The 19,979-nt window shown below is 41.3% G+C and overlaps 1 protein-coding gene across 5 annotated transcripts in view; it reads right to left on the bottom strand.

Moving 5' to 3' along the window:
• Positions 1-17,456, bottom strand: part of cdk12 (cyclin dependent kinase 12) — a 34,977-nt gene extending 17,521 nt beyond the window's left edge. For 2 of the 5 annotated variants that reach the window (XR_014892256.1, XR_014892257.1), the window contains exons 1-15: positions 15,486-17,456; positions 13,964-14,659; positions 13,329-13,508; positions 13,096-13,235; positions 12,813-12,983; positions 10,222-10,411; positions 9,431-9,487; positions 9,079-9,180; positions 6,977-7,054; positions 6,775-6,891; positions 6,556-6,687; positions 6,143-6,363; positions 5,548-5,967; positions 3,393-3,920; positions 300-396 (exon numbers count right to left, since the gene is read on the bottom strand). Coding sequence is in view for 3 of the 5 variants with exons in the window: in XM_085271832.1 (XP_085127958.1) it covers positions 3,508-3,920; positions 5,548-5,967; positions 6,143-6,363; positions 6,556-6,687; positions 6,775-6,891; positions 6,977-7,054; positions 9,079-9,180; positions 9,431-9,487; positions 10,222-10,411; positions 12,813-12,983; positions 13,096-13,235; positions 13,329-13,508; positions 13,964-14,659; positions 15,486-16,654 (4,086 nt within the window). In the remaining 2 variants the exon portion in view is untranslated. Of the gene's footprint in view, positions 1-299; positions 397-2,287; positions 3,921-5,547; positions 5,968-6,142; positions 6,364-6,555; positions 6,688-6,774; positions 6,892-6,976; positions 7,055-9,078; positions 9,181-9,430; positions 9,488-10,221; positions 10,412-12,812; positions 12,984-13,095; positions 13,236-13,328; positions 13,509-13,963; positions 14,660-15,485 lie in introns of those variants that run through there. The other 3 variants (XM_085271832.1, XM_085271834.1, XM_085271833.1) reach the window with 3 other exon arrangements.
• Positions 17,457-19,979: the final 2,523 nt, after the last annotated feature.

The raw sequence follows: 19,979 nt of genomic DNA, 5'->3' as shown, positions 1-19,979 counted from the left end.
CAAACGAGATGCCACGCAGGCCCGCATTAATGCACGTTCTCATAGCTGTGTGCACGCAAGTAGAATAGATGGGTATTCGGATACTTTACATAATTATAAATCCAGATAAAATCGAGAAATATATCACAGCATATAAGATATAATGACTGATTTACAAATTGGTCCAGAATCGTTAGTTTTGTTGTGTTTCTGAAAGGCCCACATGAAAATATCTAAATGTGTGAAATATCCCTCACAGTTTGACTGACCTAATCGTTTGCTTAAAGTGAAACATTAAAATGCAGCTTTAAATGGCTTACTTTGCTCCTGCTCAGCAGTTGCCCTCTTTGCCTGCCCGTGAATCTCATCTTCTGTCGTCTCACTTCACTTTCTTCTTTTTCTTGCATCCTGATTTTGCTGCCAAATTAAAATGTACAAGTTGAGACACATTGAGGTGCCAGGCGTTTAAGATTTTTTAGATTGCTACAATGTTCCCTGCAGGAGCCAGAAAAATGCGAATGAATATTTTGACTGAGATCGTTTCAGCTTGAAAACTAAAACAGGTCACTTCACTCAGAGTCTCAACAAAAGGAAATAAACTCTAAGAACTGTCATTTTGCTTTTTTCCATACTTCTAACAGCTGATCTGCATTTACTGAGAATGATCGACATTCTTACTAGTACTCTTGTTATTTTAGCTTTAAACAGATGTTCAATGTGATGGCTGCTAATTGTCTAAGGGTTTCAATTTTGACACAGTGGAGACAGTGTCTAATTGATCAGATTATGTTTAAAATAAACTAGATTCCAAATAATATATCAATCAGCTCAGACAAGGCTGAGAAAATTAAGCCCAGCAGTGACAGAAAAAAAGAAAAAAAAAATCACATTTCATGAATATAATTTGGCGTGAACTGACTGAAATATACTGTCAGTCAATTCACTGCTTGTCTGGAAGTCCACCAAAATCCCTGCAGCTGACAGTGAAGTGCCGGCATCCAAAATGGAGGCTCCATTTTGAGCACCACCGTCGCCTGTCTCTGCCATCGCGAGTACGTGCTTCAGCCTGGCAGCATGGCACATTTATGGGCATTCCCCATAAGGTGCCTTTCTGATTGATGGCACAGCCTCATGCACCTCCCTCTCATCACTCCTCAGTCCTGATTTATTCGTCTAGTCTCTGTGACTTGGCACTGGCATTGCCCACTACTTCTCCTGTGGAAACTCCCTGCGGGCACATTCACTATTATTTGGAGTCCCGGTGGGCAAAGGCATCAGACAGAAACATGCACGCACACACAACACCGTCTCATCTCACTCACACTGGGCCTGTGCTAGAGGGCAGGTGAGCCTCCCACTGCCTCCACTCTGAAAGGATCTCTCACCCAGAGGGCTCAGCTGCTTGGTGGGCCAGAGGGGTAAGCGGCTCTGTAAGCCTGCCAAGTGACGAACTGGTCTGGGGTATGCACGAAGTCAATCCAGCACGCGCAAAAACTCACACGTGCACAAACACACAGGCAGTCTGCATGAACCTTGCATACTTCTCTCGTTGCCAATCTACATTTTATGAGCCTGTCGGGATCTCCATAAAGAGATCAACCCTAGTAGTGAAGGAATCAATATACATAAATACGCTTTCAGCATAGGGAGAACTACGAATACGTTTTGTGTGCATTATAGCGACTCGCTTTTTTTGGTTGGTTGGTTGTTTTTTTGCTCATTATGATGAAACTATAAAAATATTTATATAAAATATTCTCAAGCTATGCTAAACCAGAGCTATGACCAAACATAAACACCGATTCCCTTCAGCAATGATAGTGAACAGATTATGGCATGTTTGCTAAAAGGGAAAAAGGACAAAAGAACATAGGAAGATATCACATTACAAATAAGGGTGAAATATTTGGGCCATTTTCGTGAACCTGTCTAACACACTGGAATGCACATGCTCCAAAATCTCAGTTTGGTAAATCCTTTACATGGAATTACGCATATTTTCTTGCTTACTTATTAAATTATTTGTTTGTATCTTTAAGTTGTGGTTTGTGAGATAAATATCATTCCTTAGTTACATTTTTTAAAATCAAAACAGTGGTTGGAATTTACCTACCACAAGATCAGATTAATAATTAATAATTATAGCCCGGTACGCAACTTGCTTCACATTGCAGTTCTTGAGTTTCAGTCTTCCGAGAAACCTGACTGTGTGGACTTCCTGTAAACTGAGTGGTAGTTTGCGTTGGTGCCTACCATCTAGTGGCCGCTTTACACAGAAACATCCAGAAACGGCAGAACAGACAGTTCATCCGGTCGCATAACTTCCTTTAATAAACTGAACCAAGGAAAAAAAAAAACACATTACAAAATGTTTCTTTTTACAGACACATGAAACCATTTTTCTTTCCTTTCTTTTTCCAAAGCAAAAAATGGAAACAAAACAATAGACCATTTTTTAGGCATGTTATCATTTTCTTTATGTAAAAAAATAACTACACAAAAAAATGAGAGGAAAAACAAAAAAAGCTTTTGTTGGCAGGTAGGTGAGGAGCAGACGTATGCAAGGAGGCTTTCAAAGCCTACTAGGAGAATCGGGAAAAATGTGTTTCTGTATGTTTCTAGCTTTGCATTCATTTAGCAGAAGAGTATGTGCATTATGGAGCAGTTCATCAAAATGCAGTTTATTCCATGTTTGAGACAGGAACATGAGCACTACAGGCTTGTTACAACACAAAGATCTGCTGTATGTAAAGAAGCGATACCTTAAAGTGAGCAGAGTTAGTTTTAGGTGATGACAGAGTGCGTCATCCAAGTAACCTGTACACCGGTGCCATTCAAAGCCGAAACTTAGCCCACATTTTCACACTAGGCCAAGATCATTCAAGGGTCGCCGGGGTCAGAGTGGAGGCACAAAGCTGAGAACAGGGGAGCTCGAATATGAACAGAAAAAGTCACATCTTCTGAGGTCATTTCCTCAAATGTACCCTTATGTAACAACTAACTTCAAAAAGTCTATCAGACTGTCAGGGTGGAGGATAATTACTTCATTCTCCAAAACACTGGTAATCCTGTTAGAAGGGGGCACTGCTGTGCACATGACAATCATTTGTTCTAGGGCAAAAAAAGATATTATAGTTGTTTTCAAAGTTGCTTGTCAGCGGTGTAACACTCAATTTGGAAGCTACACTTCATTCGACACCAGACCCTTCAGTGTAGAGGAGAGAGAACGGGTTTGCAGATGGAGAGTATGCATAACCGCTGAAAGTCAGACTAACCTGCTGAGATACTCCCACCATAACACCACATGACAGCTCATTCTGCAGGCAGAGATATTCATGACCACTTCTAAAAATACTCCAGATCTATTTCATTCAGGCATTCATTATCAAAATCTTTGATCCAACTTTCACTACCTGCACAGGGTCCAGTGAGTCATACTCTGTAGGTGTCCCTCTGTATTTCCTTATAGGCCAGGATTGCTGGACCAGTCCCACGGTACCCAGCTTGATCTCGACGGGGAACTGAGGGTCAGCGGGCAGCTCCATGGGAAAAGCGGAGGTCCTGGTCTTTGGGAAACTGTGCTGCAGTGGTAGGAGCAGCAGTCGCTAGTCCTGCTGGGGATTCAGCTGCAGCTGAAGGTTTAGGTGGAGAGCTTGCAACCCATGGTGGAGGGCACTGTCTGTGGGCAAGAGCGTCCACAGTAGGAGAAGGATCGTTGCTGCGCTGTGAGGCACCACACTCCGAGTCCTGCTGAGAGATGAGCTGGAGCAAGGCAGCTGCTACAGCAGGGCTGATGTCCTGGCTGGGTTGCGTTTCTGGCGCAGCCTGCTGGGAGTTTCCAACAGTTGATGGAGGTGGACCTGGTGGAGAGGGTGGACGTTGCTCAACAGTTGAAGGCCCCTGGTTGGCCCCAAGCTTTTTTCTTTTTGTCACTGCACCATCTGAAGGGTCCAAACAGAACAGAACAGAACAGAACACAGCACATTAGACATAATCTTATAAGGCATAATTAAGTTAAACCTACATACTAGCTACACACCCACTAATAAGCTTTCTTTATCCTCTTATACTCCCAACCTGCATTTAAAGACAGTAGTACTGCATTTCAAATAAGCCTATCATGGAGTTACACAACGTTGACATTCCTACCTTTACCACAAGAGGGAGGGCAGTGCACTTTAAGCAAATCAGCACACTAACTTACTACAAATAGGGAACCATGCTGCAGTGGTAGGAGCAATCTTACAACAGTCTGTGTTTTTGGAATCAAATAACTTTGTGAACCTAGTGTAGATGCTATACAATATCACTAAAAACAATTAGACAAAAAAATGTTTTTTACATCTGGCACATGAAACACATGACCATTTACCGATTCAAGTGAATGGTTATAGGTAGGTAAAAATAAAATAAGTGGTTTTTTCTATTTTTAAATAACTAGTCATTACCATTTAGATGTTTATTAAACAGAGAAACGTTAATGTCTTTGAATGCACTACCCACTAACAGATTAACACTTGCACAACAGATGCAGGCCCACACTTCCAAACACCCCCCCCAAATCACAGAAAAAAAATGTGGGAACTAAGTGGGAAAACAATACAAGGGGCATGTGCAGTTGGATGAACAGAAAAGGTGAATTAAGCAGGAGAATTTCAAGTACTTTCAAAGGGCGGGTAACACTACTAAAGCAGCACTGTCTATTCTTTCGAATCTACTGCAGTGCAAGGTGGACCAGTGATGTAAGGTTTTCAAATGCTTTTAAAGGTTCACCAATCAGTGTCAGCAGCATAATCAGTGTTATTCCAATTCCTAATCACATTTTAAGAAAAACGTGACCCAGAGTGAACAGTTACCAAAAAAAAAAGTGACAAAAACCAAGGTTAAAAGAAACACATGCAGGTGACATCTAAAGATTCAAAACATTTATTTTCACTTGATAATTTATTAGACTTTCTTCATAAAAAGGCTGACATTACAGACTGTTTAAAGCAACATCGCTCTCTGTGAAGAATCCATGACACCTGCTTTATAATGAAAATGAAGTGAGGAAGAAAAAACACATGTGGAAATGGGACAGAGAGAAACAAAGACTGTGATAAAGAAACAAGAAAGAGGGAAAATTGAAGGAACATCACAGTGTGAGCCTTTTTACTCAAATGAATAACACTGTACTTTCTTCTGGTTTATTGAGTACACCAGTGATGAACCAGTGATATCCGTGTGCAACAAACCTTTACCTGGTTATCAGGGTCACAGGACAGCAAACGCTGAAAAGACAATTTGCCAGGGTTTTCTTTTGCACTTTTTTTAATAGTACAGGTGTTTATAGGGGAAGATGTTGAATGTGTGTCACTCGTATGTCATGAATAAAAGAAGGGGTGGGTGTAATATCGGTCTAATAGCCCTATTTGCAAATTTTATTAAGTATCCTAAAATCAAAGTAATTTGATACAGTATATAGTCAGCTTCTGTTTGTTCCTTGCCTGGCTCTTTCCACTCTTATGATTTCCAACTGACCCTGGTACCTTTTCTGTTTCACACTCTATAGGCTAAACCCAGACTTGCCCTTGCAATCAGTAGTAGAAGCGGACGAACCGCGCGTTAGTGCCTCCTCTGACTGAACGCCATTACTTTCATCGCCTTGCTCCTCGGTTTGTGGCTTTATAATTTGGCCCAAAAGGAGAGCCAGTAGCTTGGCCTGGTCTTCCTGGCTGAGTGGCGGATCTCCAGATGTCGGTGAGATCTCTTGGGGTTCAGGAGGCGGCTCTGGGGGCTGAGACCTGGAAGCTGCCTGGGTCTGGTCCTCTGGTGCCCCCTGGTGGTCAGAGGACTCACTAACAGCAGACAACAACTGGCTGAGAGTCTCTGGATTGGGGAGGTTGAGGAGCTGAGCAACCTGGGGCAAGCCGTCTGCCTGTCCCTGGAGAAGGTTTAGCAGCACTGCCAGCTCTGTCTGATTCAACTGCTCTGCAGCCGATGCCAGGCCTAAACACACACATGCATGCGACTAGAATTCAGTGTCAGTCTAATAAAGACACAACAATCAAATACATTTAAAATTAAATAAATAAATTCTTATATATTTTTTTTTTCACAATACGGAAACTTTTTTGAAAAAACAAAAAAATGTGTTCCTGGTTAAATACTTAGTATCTGTTACCTGACAACTCACTCTCTATGTTGGTTGTGGAGGGTGGTTTCCCTGGAGGAGGTGGAGCTCCAGTGGGGCTGTTTGGGGGACGAGGGTTGTCTCCGCTGGAGGTCCCTGTCACATCTTTACGGGGCACTTTGGGCACAGGCACATCCTCGACGACCCCGCTCTGACGTGCACGTCTTCTCTTCTTGCTCCACAACTCGTGACAGTCTTGATGATGAGGAAGGCTAAAAAAGAAAAAAGAAATTGTACAAATTTAAAATATACATTTTATTAACCAAATAAAACAAAAGAAAGAAAGAAAACGCCCTAAATAGGCAATAATTGTATTCTGATACAGATAATGTCCTAGTGTTATTTTTCACGTGCTCAATCCAACACTGTCATTGTGTCAACCATCACTAGAACCAGCTACTAACTCTGGTGGTGGCATCCTGTTGGGCTCAACATCATGCAGGAAGTCACTGAAGAGCGCTTGCTCCGATGTGCAACGGCGTGCAGGGTCAAGGGTCAGCATTCGGTCCAGTAAGTCCAGGGCAGGAGTAGGTAAACTATGTTGAGGAGAAAAAATATTACTCCTCTAGAACCAGACAGAGTTGATCACAGCTGTCTTAGGTAAGTGTAGTTTGAGTACATACTGTGCAAACTCCTCCCGTAGTCGCCGTCTGTACTGCTTCTTGGGTTTCATTGTGTTGAACAATGGAAGTTTAATGACATCAGGCCAAACGGCCGGACAGGGACTCCCACACAGTCGGCTGAGACAAAGGAAAGGGTTATTAATAAGCTTGATAATTCAATCAGAAATTATTACTTGAAATTTATTTGTGGTAGGCAGTCTACCTGATCAGCTCTAGTTGCAGAAGTTCCTGGTTAGCCTGGAAGATGGGCTTCTTGGTAAAGAGCTCTCCAAGAATACACCTGAGCCACGACAAGTAAGAAAAGGTATTGCATGTATATAATGTATGTATATAATGTAAAGTTTAAAACAGCTTTTAAAAACTACTTAAAGAGTAATGGCCTGGCAAAATCTTGGTCAAATAGGCCTGTGAAATGTTATGAATGTAGTAGGGCTGCCACGATTAGTCGACTAGTCACGATTACGTCGACTATTAAAATCGTCGACGACTGATTTAATAGTCGACGCGTCATTTGAAGCTTTGTAAGATCCCAAAAGACGCAGGAGTAAGTAGCAGGATTTAAGAGTGTAATAACGGACTGAAACAGAAGATGGCAGCACTGCATGTACAAGGATGCCAGCTGCCGTTAAACCCCGAAGAAGAAGAAGCTGCGGCCCAGCTCAGTTTCCAACAATGGCGGCAGCTAGTTAGTTTTAATATTACTCTTATTCTTCTTTCTGGGTCACAAAATAAACGTTTAACATGTTTTCAGGCGAGAATGTAGCTGTGTAAACCTCAAATATCTGCTCAGTTTATCAAGACACCACATATTTTCAAAAGCGCTCCGACGTTTTCGGAGACGTCTGTTACCCACTAGCTCGATAGCTAGCCGGGGGCTAGGTCACTAGAGCCGTGAGAACACTGGACTCCCGGCAAATCGTTTTCAAACCCACCGCCGTCTTTCGCTAGTCAGGTTAAATATGATATATGAGTCACTTAGATAACTTAAAATTTTATTGTTTGGCTTTTTTCAGTGTTTTATTTGTTCCTGAGTAAATCAGTTTGTCTGAGATTAAAGTTATAGTTTTTACACAGCTGAATAAACGTCAAGCAGACAGCTGATCATCAGAAGTGTGAGATGCTGGAGAATTTACTCCGGTGTCCTGTTATATTTTAGATAGCAAGGAGTTTATTAAACTTAACCGAAACAATCTGCAAATTTCATTAAAATGTAATAAACTATCATCTTGTCTTTATTTTTAGTTAGCACGTACCTGAAACACTTAAAGCTGTAAGCTAATGATAGTTATATAAGAGCAGATGCTGCTGGTGCAATAAGCTGTACGTTTTATGTCCAATGGATGGTGATCTGATTAGTCGACTAATCGCAGAAATAATCGGTGACTAGTCGACTATCAAAATAATCGTTTGTGGCAGCCCTAGAATGTAGGCCCTTTTATTCCAACAAGGTAAAGCTCCTAAAGTATTCACAAGGAAAGACTCTCTCAGACTGTAGATAAGGTTGTTTAAGAGTTGTATGACAAAGGTGAAAGTTTTGTGAATGTTTATAACCAAGTGTGATAATTCGAATTTAATATGGTAATACCTTTGGGCTTGCTGCAAAATAAGACAAATTATTTCCATAAAATACTATAAAACAATTGAAGATTTAGGAATATGACACATATCTAAAGAGAAATTTGCGCATTAGTCACCAAACGTAAATAGTACATTGTAAAGACTTTATCAAAATGTTCCCAACACATCTGCTTACACTGCAGAAATAAATACTTAAATACATCTACCAACAACCATTACGAAAAAAGTTAACTACCAGACAACAGACAGGTAAAATGTGTGAGATTAGACACTGCTGTAATATAATAACAATTAAAAAAAAAAAAAGACTACAGCAGCTGTCCAAATGATCTGCATAAACCATTTTTGAAGAAATTGAGTGAAAATGACTTGTGATGAAGGACAAAGCAAGGAAAACACAAGTCTAGCACAAATATGCCACTTTAGAGTAGTTTGTGGGTTGAGCCGAGGTGAATGGGAAAATAGGACTATTTTGGTACAGTGAACCCTGATGGGTGGGAAGCTTTAACCTGCAATTATGCACCCTAGGCAACTCAGGGGTGTTATGTGACTAACCTGAAGTAAAGGCTGAGACTCTTCTTCCCCCCCCCCAAAAAATGTCTTAATCTACATAAAAACAACAGTATAATCTGTTGTTCCCCAATTATTCATCTGACAATAAATCATACACTTGAAGACCACGTGATTTGACAGACAGAAGTACTAAGATAACCGTTTTGTACTCACCCACAACTCCAAACATCAATGGCTGGAGAATATCTCTCCTCTCCCAGCAGAAGCTCAGGGGGACGATACCATAGTGTGATTACTTTATTAGTGTATGGCCGGCTAGGAGCAAGAAAAGAGAGATGAGATGGGAGTCAGCAGTCATACATGTCCCCCAGTGACAAATCAGAATCATTTTAGCTCCAAGTAACTGTATTATTTCTGAGACACAGCCCCATCTTGTGGACAGACATTGTAAATTAAAAAGAAATAATAAAATAAACTGCTTTCATTCAGCAACTTAAACACTATAATGTCTATAATCACTAAATGGAATTAAGCAGATCAGGTATATACAACCGTCGCCTCTTACCTTTCCTCTGAGTTGTAAAGACGAGCCAAACCAAAGTCAGCCAGTTTGATCTGACCTCTGCACAAACAAGCACAGATAACATTAAAAAAAAAAAACAATAACAAAAAAAGCATTGCCAACTACTGAATCTTAGTGCATCTAATCCTAAAACACAACTCAAAGTGTCTTCACTGTAAAAGTCAACTGATACTGTAAAATACACACTGCTCTTAAAGAAACAACAAATATTATTGGTCAAATTTGGCAGCGCTCAGGTGCAAATGATCCACTTCTAATGTCTATTTGAAGTCAGCTGTTCAGTAGCAGGGCAATAACTTCATGCACTGTGGTTTTTAAATCCTCCACTTCCCAGAAAAACACACATTTTCTTAATTCTTGATAGCTCATTTAAGCTCAGTTTTTTCATGCACCTTGGTTGTACATTGGATGTTCAACTGTACTAAGCAACCATCTGTGGGAAGTTGCTGTACTCCACTAAGGTTATCTGAAGCATCCAATTAATTTTGTTACTTTGTAATTAGCTTTCCTGCAGACACACTTTTGAACCCTTTCTGCCTGACAAATTATAGCAATCGTTTGATAGTATTTAAGGAATGCGGATACATTTAAAGGTGTGAAGATTACATTTCTTAGTGTTTGTTTACATGGGTGAATAAGAAAAAAAAAGTAGATAAAACTTAAAATTCACATGTCACTGTTAGTACTGAAAAACCTGTGACTAGGAACAGCCTAGCTGCTGCTGCATTTTACTGCAATTGTCTGCACACAGGAAACAACAATACTTTACTCACTTGTTATTTAGCAGTATGTTGGAGCATTTGATGTCTCTGTGCAGGAAGTTATTTTTGTGGCAGTAGTCCAGGCCCTCCATCAGCTGACGCATGAAGCTGCGGATGTGCTCATGGGAGAACTGGACCAGGCCTGACTCCAGCAGGCCCATCAGATCATGGTCCATGTACTCAAACACCAGGTAAAAAGCTCCTAAAAATACAAAGATGTATTCAGGTGTCTTAAACAAAAATACATGCACACACATATGTCTGTGGGTTCACATAAGTGGACATGTGTTAAATGGTTAATAGGTATTCAGGTAAATTTAACCATGCTTCTTTAAAAGTGAAGTTACTGAACTGAAATGTGCGCAACTGCATTGCCAGCTATTTAACATTCATACAGCCCAGAAAACTCTAGCAGCACACTTCTCTCTGGATTGAAACATTAAAGAACTGTTCAAGTTAACAGTGACTACAGAGAACGCAACCAGATGTGGTCATTATATCAGTTCTAGTTTTTCAGTTTTTATTTCTTTTGCTTTAAATTATGTTTTATGCTAACAATTTCAAATGTCACGAACACTTTATTTCCACAATAGTAGCAGTTTCTCTTCCACTTATACAATTCAGTGTTGCAGAGAGGCTGTGTACACCCTGGATAGGTCCCCAGCCGGTCGCAGGGCCAACACAGCCAGAGACAGACAATAATTCACACTCACATTCACACCAATTAACCTAGCCCCACTAAGTGAAGGTAGAGAACCAAGAGAGAACCCAAACGCAACCATAAATATATAACTTGTCATAGAAACAACACTAAATAATCTGCTTTTGTATAAAAAAAAAAAAAAAGACAGTGTATTCTATGAGTGTCACCTTTTCTTATAATTTTCTGCTCTCATTTTGTGTGTCATTATCTGCTGGTCAAGGTATGTGTATGCACGTTTTCAGACATGTTGCAGTTTCAGGTCTGACTCCGTCAGTGCTGTCACAGCTGCTAAAACATATTTCAGTGACAAACAGAAGTGCTGCACATCCGGTTTCATATAGTGTACCCACCATTACTTTCCTGGCATATGCCTGTAGTCTACCAATTAGGTGGAATCTACACACCATTTAAATGGCTTCTAGGGGTTCAGTTGTTCAATGTTCAAGAAAGATGTGACACCAGCACAGCCCTATAACTATTTATACTCTTGGTTAAACTGCGCTCAACTAGTTTACAACCAGTTTACTAAAACTAAAGGCATCGTGCACCAGTAATCATAAAACCACTTTTCTCGCACTACCATTTGCAAGGATGACTACAGCAAACTTAAGCTGTCTGTAGGTTCTCATACATTGAATGACATACTCAATTCAAGCAGTGAAAATCGTGCATATACCTACCTCGACCAGATGAATGATAAAAACGCAGTGTAATTCTAGATAAGCAAAAATGTATCGCTAAACTCATTAATAAATACGTTTAGCTATACAATACAAGTGATTACTGCCATCTCTGTGACATCATTTAATTAATTAAACTAAAAACAAGTTCCATTGGAGAATTTCTTTTTAAGGGGATGCCTTCTCCCACCTGCAAAGTTTTCCCCTTGCATTTAAAACAAACACTCCCCCCCCTAACTTATCATAGGGCTGCTCAATTAATCGAATTTTAATCACGATTACGATCTGGGCTTTCAACGATCATTAAAAATGACTGAGCCGATTATTAGCCCCTCCTTCGTGCTTTACTCTCGCGCTGCTTCGTGTGGCAAATCTAGCGCACCTCTCTGCGTTTCGAACACGTGTCACAACAATTAAGAGCAGCGGTCCCCAACTATTTTTGCGCCACGGACCGGTTTGCGCCCGACAATATTTTCACTGACCGGCCTTTAAGGTGTCGCGGATAAATACAACAAAATAAAACTAGTACCGGTACCGAAAAAAAAGAAGATTTATTCATAACACAAGTGAAAAGACCCAGGAAAACCGAGTAAACGATAAAAACGATAACAAAATAACGCTGAAAACCGATAAAAACCCTGAAAACTATACATTTCACACCTGAGCCTCAACTCTCGCGGCCCGGTACCGGTCCGAGGCCCAGGGGTTGGGGACCGCTGATTAAGAGGACCCGAGGGAAGCTCGGAAAGCTAAGCAGAAGTTATTTGGAGAGGAGAGTGACTGCCGTTGGTTGAAAAGAGAGGTTAAACAAAACTTCAGTGGTGTGGAAGCATTATTGGTTCGCGGAGTCAGACGTGGATCAAGTAGACATAGTGTGTAAACTTTGCTACGGTGTCATAGCTGCACCACAAAGCAACACTGCAAAGTTCACTAAACATAGATGTTTACATTTTTCATTTATTTTTTATATTGCAAACATCTGCACTGTTATCAGTATTTGCACACTATTTTATAATATTTTATGACAATCTTTAAAGTCATTGTTCAATACATTGTTATTGTTAAATAAATATCGTCAAATAATCGAGATCTCAATTTCAGTGAAAATAATCGTGATTATCATTTTTGCCATAATCGAGCAGCCCTAACTTATCATCACTTCTTACCTACTTATACCCCACATAAAAGAAAACAGCAAGTTTTTTTTTTGCCCCCCTTACCTTTATCCTTTTTAAAGTCAAGTGCATCTTGCTTGTCAGTGACAATTTCCTTCATGTTGACAACACTACGGTGTTTGAGCTGCCGCAAGATCTTAATCTCTCTGATGGCTGTGATGGGGAAGCCCTCTTTTTCATTGTCCAAACGCACTTTCTTCAAAGCCACCAGTTCACCTAGCATATTTGGAGAACACATTTTAGAGAGCCACTCTTTTTATTTTTTTTTTTATCTTATTTGGGTTTTATTTTTTTAAGGAAAACATAGTAGTAAATGGATTTCACTTACCAGTGTCTTTGTCCTTGGCCTTGTACACTTGGCCATAGGTGCCTTCCCCTATGATGCCAATTATATCAAATTTATCTACACACCGTTTGCCCCAGTCACTTTGGGTATGTTTGCGCTCACCATATCGCGGGCAACAAATCCTGGAAAGCACAAACAAGAAAAGCAGCTAAGACATCATGTGTGATTAATGAAAGGAAAACTTTAAGTGGGTGAGTATAAAAGTGAATGCTGACTTTGGTCTCTTCTTAAGGGCTGTCTGGGGTAAGAGAGGAGGCTGGCGGACAGGTAACTGTGGGGGTGAAGAGTCCCCTCCAAGCAAGGTGGGCGGTAAAGGCAGATCAATAATAGAAGGGCGGTTGCGACCTTCTTTGTCCTTTCTTGATGGCCTCTGGGGAGGAGTGGATTTCTTTGGGCTAATAGAGCAAGATTTAAAAAAAAAAAGTTTAAGACAAAACCAGGAACACATTTTATGCACCGTTTTCATGTCGATGTAACAACTAACACACACATTCAGATTAAAACTAGTTACAATAAAGTGTACATACCACGATTTAAAAGAGGAAAATTTAAATTCACTTTCATCTAACAGTGCGCCATTTTTGTTTTTTGACATATTTAAAACACCAAAGTGCAAACATAGCATTTATTCATAAAATGTTTACATATCAAGTTATGTTTTGAAATTAATTTTTGTTAAAATGACTCATGAAAAACAAAATGGGATGTCTTGAATGGTGTGTTCAAGACATCCCGATGTACATACAAATCACTGACAAATGATGTAAACTCATACAACAGATTAATAGGCACTAAGCTTGACATAACACAACAGGCACTAGATCAGTGTGCCTGTTGAGGGATTCCTCACCTGTCCTGAGCATTTCCCAGCAGTGCAGGTGGTAGAGGCAGGGGAGGAAGAGTCGAAGTCTTGTGGAGTGGGGTCTGGCGGACAGGGCTGCGAGCAGGAACTGTTGCTGGCGATTTAGTTTGTGATACGGTTGAGGGTGTAGGAGGCTGAATGTTTGTTTCTGCCTGAGGTGGTGGTGGAACCTGTGTGGCTGGATTGGGTGGCGCTGGAGAAGAGGGCTGTGGAGGAGGTGGCGGCGGTGCAGGAGAGTTGTTTGAAGAGGATGTTAGAGTTGCAGTCATCGGCTCATCAGCATTGGGAACATCATGGGATAACTGCTGGGTTGGTGGCGGCTGAGGTTCTGATGCTGCTACTGCTGTTGCACCTTTTTCTGGCTGTAGAGCTTCAGCTTTAGCAGGCCGTGAGGATGAGGAGCTTGACGGTTTTTGAGCTGTCGGAAGTGGAGAGGCGCCACCACTAGCACGAGCAGCCGCCTCAGCAGCCAGGCGTTCCTTCTTCCTGCGACTCAACTCTGCACCTAAGCTGGAATTGAGGGGCAGACGTGACGAAGGAGGGGAGCGGCTAGCTGGCCGGTTACTGTGGGAAATGCTCCCTGTTCCAGCAGAGGAGGTGTGCCTCTTACCGCGGGAACGAGAGGAGGAGCGGTGAGAAGAAGAGTAGTGCAGAGGGGAGCGACTCCTGGAGCGGCCCGAGCGTCTAAAATAAAAAGCACATTTTTAAGATCATTTATAGATTAAGACAGAGAATTAGAGGCAAATGAAATGCATGATATAACTGAGACAGACTGCTGATCCATGGCTAAATAAGATCTCTAGATCATATTATAATGAAATCAAAACCATGTGGGACAAGTAAAACTAAAACTACTGACGCTTTCATGGCCAACTGGATCTATTCTTGTTGTCTAAAGCAATATACTGGGCTAATTAATTAAGAACATTATTTAGTTTCAAAAACATTTCATTGCTACATAATGGTGAAATTTTGAAAATGATATTACACATCAAATAAAAATCTGTTACCTTCTCTATAAAAGAATGTGAGGCCCTCCTACAACTAAGTACCGGGTTTCATTAAAGACACCTGTCTTTTTCTGAAATCAGTGGCAAGTATGGACTCTATAGCTCAAATGTAATTATGAACACAAATACTTATGGTCACAGAGCCAGGTTGTAGTGCCCTAAGCTTCTGTTTTTGAATTGAAATGACAGCTTAAGGCAAACCCTGTTTTCAACTACAGGTATTGCCTATCTCCATCCTGTATTTTTCTCACTCTCAAGCTTTTGTCTGTTATGTATGGTAAATTTCAACTTCAATGCAGAGATCAATTTGCTGGAGTGAAAAGCCCTCTCCAAGTTCAACATATTTGTCTAATCTCAAACTTAAAATGCATGTAAAGTAGGATCATAAAAGGTGAAGGTTCTGGAAATATGCAAAACCTCTACGAAAGGTGGCTTGATAAGTAAATGTCTCGAACATAATCCCAAAAAGATTTAAAGGGTGACCTACAGCATATACTCACCGAGACATGGGGCTCGTACTGGAGGACCTGCGGTTACCATAAGGGCTCGTGGAGCGTCTCCTAGAGTAAGGGCTGCTGTCCCTCTCAAAGCTGGAGGACCTGTGTCTGCTGCCGTAGGGGCTGTCTGATCTCTGCCTGCTACGGCGAGACACATCACCATAGGTACTCGGGCTTTGCTGGGCCGCCCTCCGTCTTGAGTAGCTGTCATCCCCCTGATGTCCATACCCACCGCCCAGTGGACTCTCACTACCGGCCCCTCTTCTGGGACTCGGCGACAATGCAGAGCTGGTGCCCTTTCTCCGTGGGCTACCCCTACTTGAAGACTTCCCCTTCGGGCTTGACTTGTGGCTCTTGGAGGACTTGCGATGGCTTCTATCTGTCCGGCTCCTCTGGGAGGAGCTGCGGCTGGCCTCCCCTCGGCCTTCTCTCCGCTGTTGCCTGTCTTTGCGAGACTTCCCTGAGCGGCTGCTCTCCTTGCTGCGAGATGAGGATGTAGAAGAAGTAGTGCTACCTACACTGGCTGCAGGCGGTGCCTGAGAGGAGAGCATCAGCTCCCCACGTTTGGAATCCCCCTCTGACGGCACCTGGCGTTTAGATGAGGAGCCTAACGAGGCCTCCTTCTCCTTGCCCTTTCCAGAAGTCACTTTCTCGCGATCTTTACTGCTCTTTTTCTTGGACCCACGTTCTCCATTTCCAGAGTCTCTAACTTTGTTAGTGTCCTTGGACTTTTTTCGTGGGTGTCTGTGCCCCCTGCTCTCTCTATTACCTTCTTCTTCGCCAATATCCCTATCGTAGTCTGGTGAGGGCTCCAGTCGATTTCCCCCCCTCTCAAAAGGCCTGGAGGACGGTGGGTCCGAGAAGGTGTCCGAGTCGGAGCTAATATCGTCGTACTCCACTAGAGGCTTCACCGTGTTGACACCAGGAGGCGCCGTATCGCCGAGGGTAAAATCGTCAGGTGCCGCCAAGGATTCCCGATTATGTTTTGTTGATTTATGCCGTTTGCGTTTTAAAGAAGAAGAGGACATTGAAGTTTTTAACTGCACCTTGCCGTCCTTGCTCATCATGTCTCCCGCAGAGGTATGAGTCGGGCCCTGGGTCTGGTGTGGCACACCACCGATGCTAGATTCCGGCTTCCTCTTGGTCCCATGGTGTCGGTCCGACCCAGGCATCCCTCACGTCGGCGTCGGTGCCTCTTCTGCGACTTGGCCTCGGTGATCCAGGCAATTCATTCACAGGAGACCAGTAGCAACTCCAAATGTCAAAACAAGTCTTACTAAGCGAAATCAGGACAGGAAAATACAAAAATAAACACACCAGGCCGCTTACGTCCACTTCTCCTCAATGCCAATTCATTCCATTGAGATCACCAGCATATTTCGTCAAAGCAGATAAATGCCAAGTTGGTTTTCCAGTGCTGCGAAGTTTGTACTTTCAGTTAGTCAGCGAATGAAAAAGACTCCAACCAAACATCTGATCATTGTGGTGTCGTCTCCGTCTCAGTTTAGCTAGCACAGCTAGCTAAAGCTCGGCAGCTAGCGAGCTGACTCCTAAAAAAGAAAAAAAAAGTCCCTTTGTGAAAGCTGTCCTTGTCCGGTGCCAAGTTAAGTAAAGGTGTTTTTAATTCCACAGAATAAGGTCTTAGCATTCAGAAACAAGCAAATGCCTTCATTAAAAGACGCTCGTTTCTCCAACAAAATGAAAACTTGACCCGGTTGGTACTGATTACATGTTCCCTTTAATGTAAGTTTTATCCCCTATAAATTCAATATTGATAAGAAATTATAATATTTTCGTGTGCAGTAGATGTTCCAGTTTATTATCAATGGCTCTGGAAATCAACCAGGCCTATATTTAGGGCGATGCTAGTGGATTTAATATCATCCACAGCCCTAGCTCAAGGAGACTACAAACGCCATCATGGCTCCTGTAACTAGCAACTTCTGCGCACAGCCGATTGAACCGGAAGACGGAGCACTGCCAATCTTGACTGTATCCGAGCAACTTCCTATCACCGCAAAGATCCCACCCACCGTCCTCATGGCGACACGACAGAGACGTAAAATGAAGAGATGTGTATTAATTAGCAAAAGTACGTTTTTACAAACTTTTCAAGTTTCAGATAACACATTTAAATCAACACACATGTTAGATGCCAGGCTCATGATGGGTTGTTAAATGTCGAGCTTGTTGGAACAGAAAAGGAAGACACTGGGGCAAAGCTAATAGAGCAAAGTCTTATTATCAACAGGCAGCAGGCAACTGCCTCTGGGTCCTGAAAGCTTCAACATATTTAACCTACTACTAAGGTTCATTAACTTACATGGTAAGGTCTTTTTAATAAGATCTGCTTCACAAGATAAGCATGAGGTCCAGTCTTAGGTGGGCGTCTTTCAAAATGTAGTCGTTTTTTATCATGTTACCCCAGAGAAATCTGTGTTTAACTAATGCTCTAGTAGGAAAAAGAAGCGAAAAGAAGATCTTGCAAAGTGTTTAGGAGAAATCAACCAAAGCATGACTTTATGTTGGGCTTGTCTCCATACTAGTACTTTCCACATCAGCAGATGGATCAGCATTCTGCGTATTGGTAAGATAAATAGAAATCTACATGTCTTAAACAATACAACAATCAGACAATGGTCACTTGGAAGGCAGTGAATGAACTAAAGCTGCCATGAAAGAAAAACAGCATTTGTTCTTGCCCTGTGGCTGACATATGTCAGTTTGCCTGTGGGTATCTGTGGTTTAGGATTTTCAGGTTTATGTGTACACAGAATAGTTTTAAATAGAGAGTTGTACTTTATCTTACTGAAAAAAATAGTTATCACAAATCACAGTTTCACTTAAAGTATATGATATGAAATGAATAATTAAGCAGAGATATTTCAGATTTTTTAAGGACAATGCTATATTTAAGTGCATTTACACACACACACTTAATTTACAAAAACACACTGACATGTCTGCTGGTTGAAATTGAGGCCTGGATCTTTACAAAACACACAAATAAGGAATTTCTGGGTCAAAACTTTTCTGTCTTTCTGGTAAAAACACAAACTCTTTCAAGCTACAGACACACACACAAAGCTTGCGGTGCAGCCAGTGTTAAGGCACCCTAGCTGCTTCATTTAGATCCAACTAAAGTCCGTTAACTACTACTACAGATAACCTACCGATTATCTTACATGTAAATCTTGCTAAACTTTAAAGTTAACCCCAATGTGTTCATCCTGAACTTTTCATGAAAGTCGAACATCTTTTTTTTTTTGACAGCAGGTACCTATTTATACACTTGTGATTTGTACTTCACAGGGCAAGTTTTGGGTGATAATTTTGTAATATAATGTGATAATACAAAAACAAACCTTTTAAAAGACTAGTAAAATTGGGTATATAAACATATTTTATATTACTTTTCATTCATATACTTGGAATTCATTTATGTGAACTCACTATTTCTTTTCTAGTCTTCCTTAATATTCAGAGCTTCATGTATCTGACATCTCTGTTGTCAAACTGTTTTTTTAATGCCACACTTCAGAAAACCTTCAACATTTTTCCCTGGTAACAACACACCGTTTGAGAACTACTCCATTAACATAACAAGCATCTCTCTTTGGACCAGAGAAAATCAAGAAAATGCCTGGAAGAGGTTGAACCCCCGACCTTATTTCTGTTCGAAAATAGTACTATCATCTGCATCTCTATGTCACTGATATACAAGACCTAGACAGAATAAAGCTAGTCGGGTATTTAATGCCTTACCTGTAACTGAAATAGGAAACCAGGTAGCTCCCACAAATTACATATTAACAGTATTAAAACGTTGAGGTCCAATGAACAGTACTAGAGGGCACATTTGTTTGGATTATTCCTTTAGGGATAAAATTGTCTTCTACAGTGCACTTCTTTCTGGGTGTGTATTTTGTAGCTTAACACATTTGCATATACACTCATAAGTGATTTTATTAGGTACACTTTGCCAGTACTGAGACACTTGCCTTCAGAACTGCCTTAATTATTCATGGCACAGATGCAATAAGATCCTGAAAACGTTTTGATCCATATTGACATCATAGCATCTCACAGTTGCTACAAATTTGTCATCTGCACACCCATGATATACATCATTATACATCACATCCCAAAGAGGCTCTATTGGATTGAGATCTGTTGATTCTAGAAGCTGTTAGAGTACAGTGAACTCACCGTCATTTAAGGAAACCAGTTATTTGAGCTCTGCAAAATGGCATGTTATCCTGCTGGAAGCAGCCATCAGAACATCCAAAGATCCAAATGTTGCAAGACTTATCAGACCAGGTAATATTTTTCCAAGGTTTGATGTATTGTGCATTCATGATTGCTCTTCATATATTGGTTGTGATGAGTGGTTATTTGAGTGGCTGTTGCCTTTCACACAGCTTGAAGCAGTCTGGCCACTCTCCTCTGACCTCTGACATCAACAAGCCATTTTCACCCAGAGAACTGCTGCTCACT

The sequence above is a fragment of the Mchenga conophoros genome, linkage group LG4 (genome assembly GCF_057382185.1).
Source record: "Mchenga conophoros isolate Kocher_MC1m ecotype Shallow Benthic linkage group LG4, M_conophoros_male_GT1.1, whole genome shotgun sequence".
Taxonomy (NCBI): domain Eukaryota; kingdom Metazoa; phylum Chordata; class Actinopteri; order Cichliformes; family Cichlidae; genus Mchenga; species Mchenga conophoros.
This window is presented reverse-complemented; position numbering and strand designations above follow the sequence as displayed.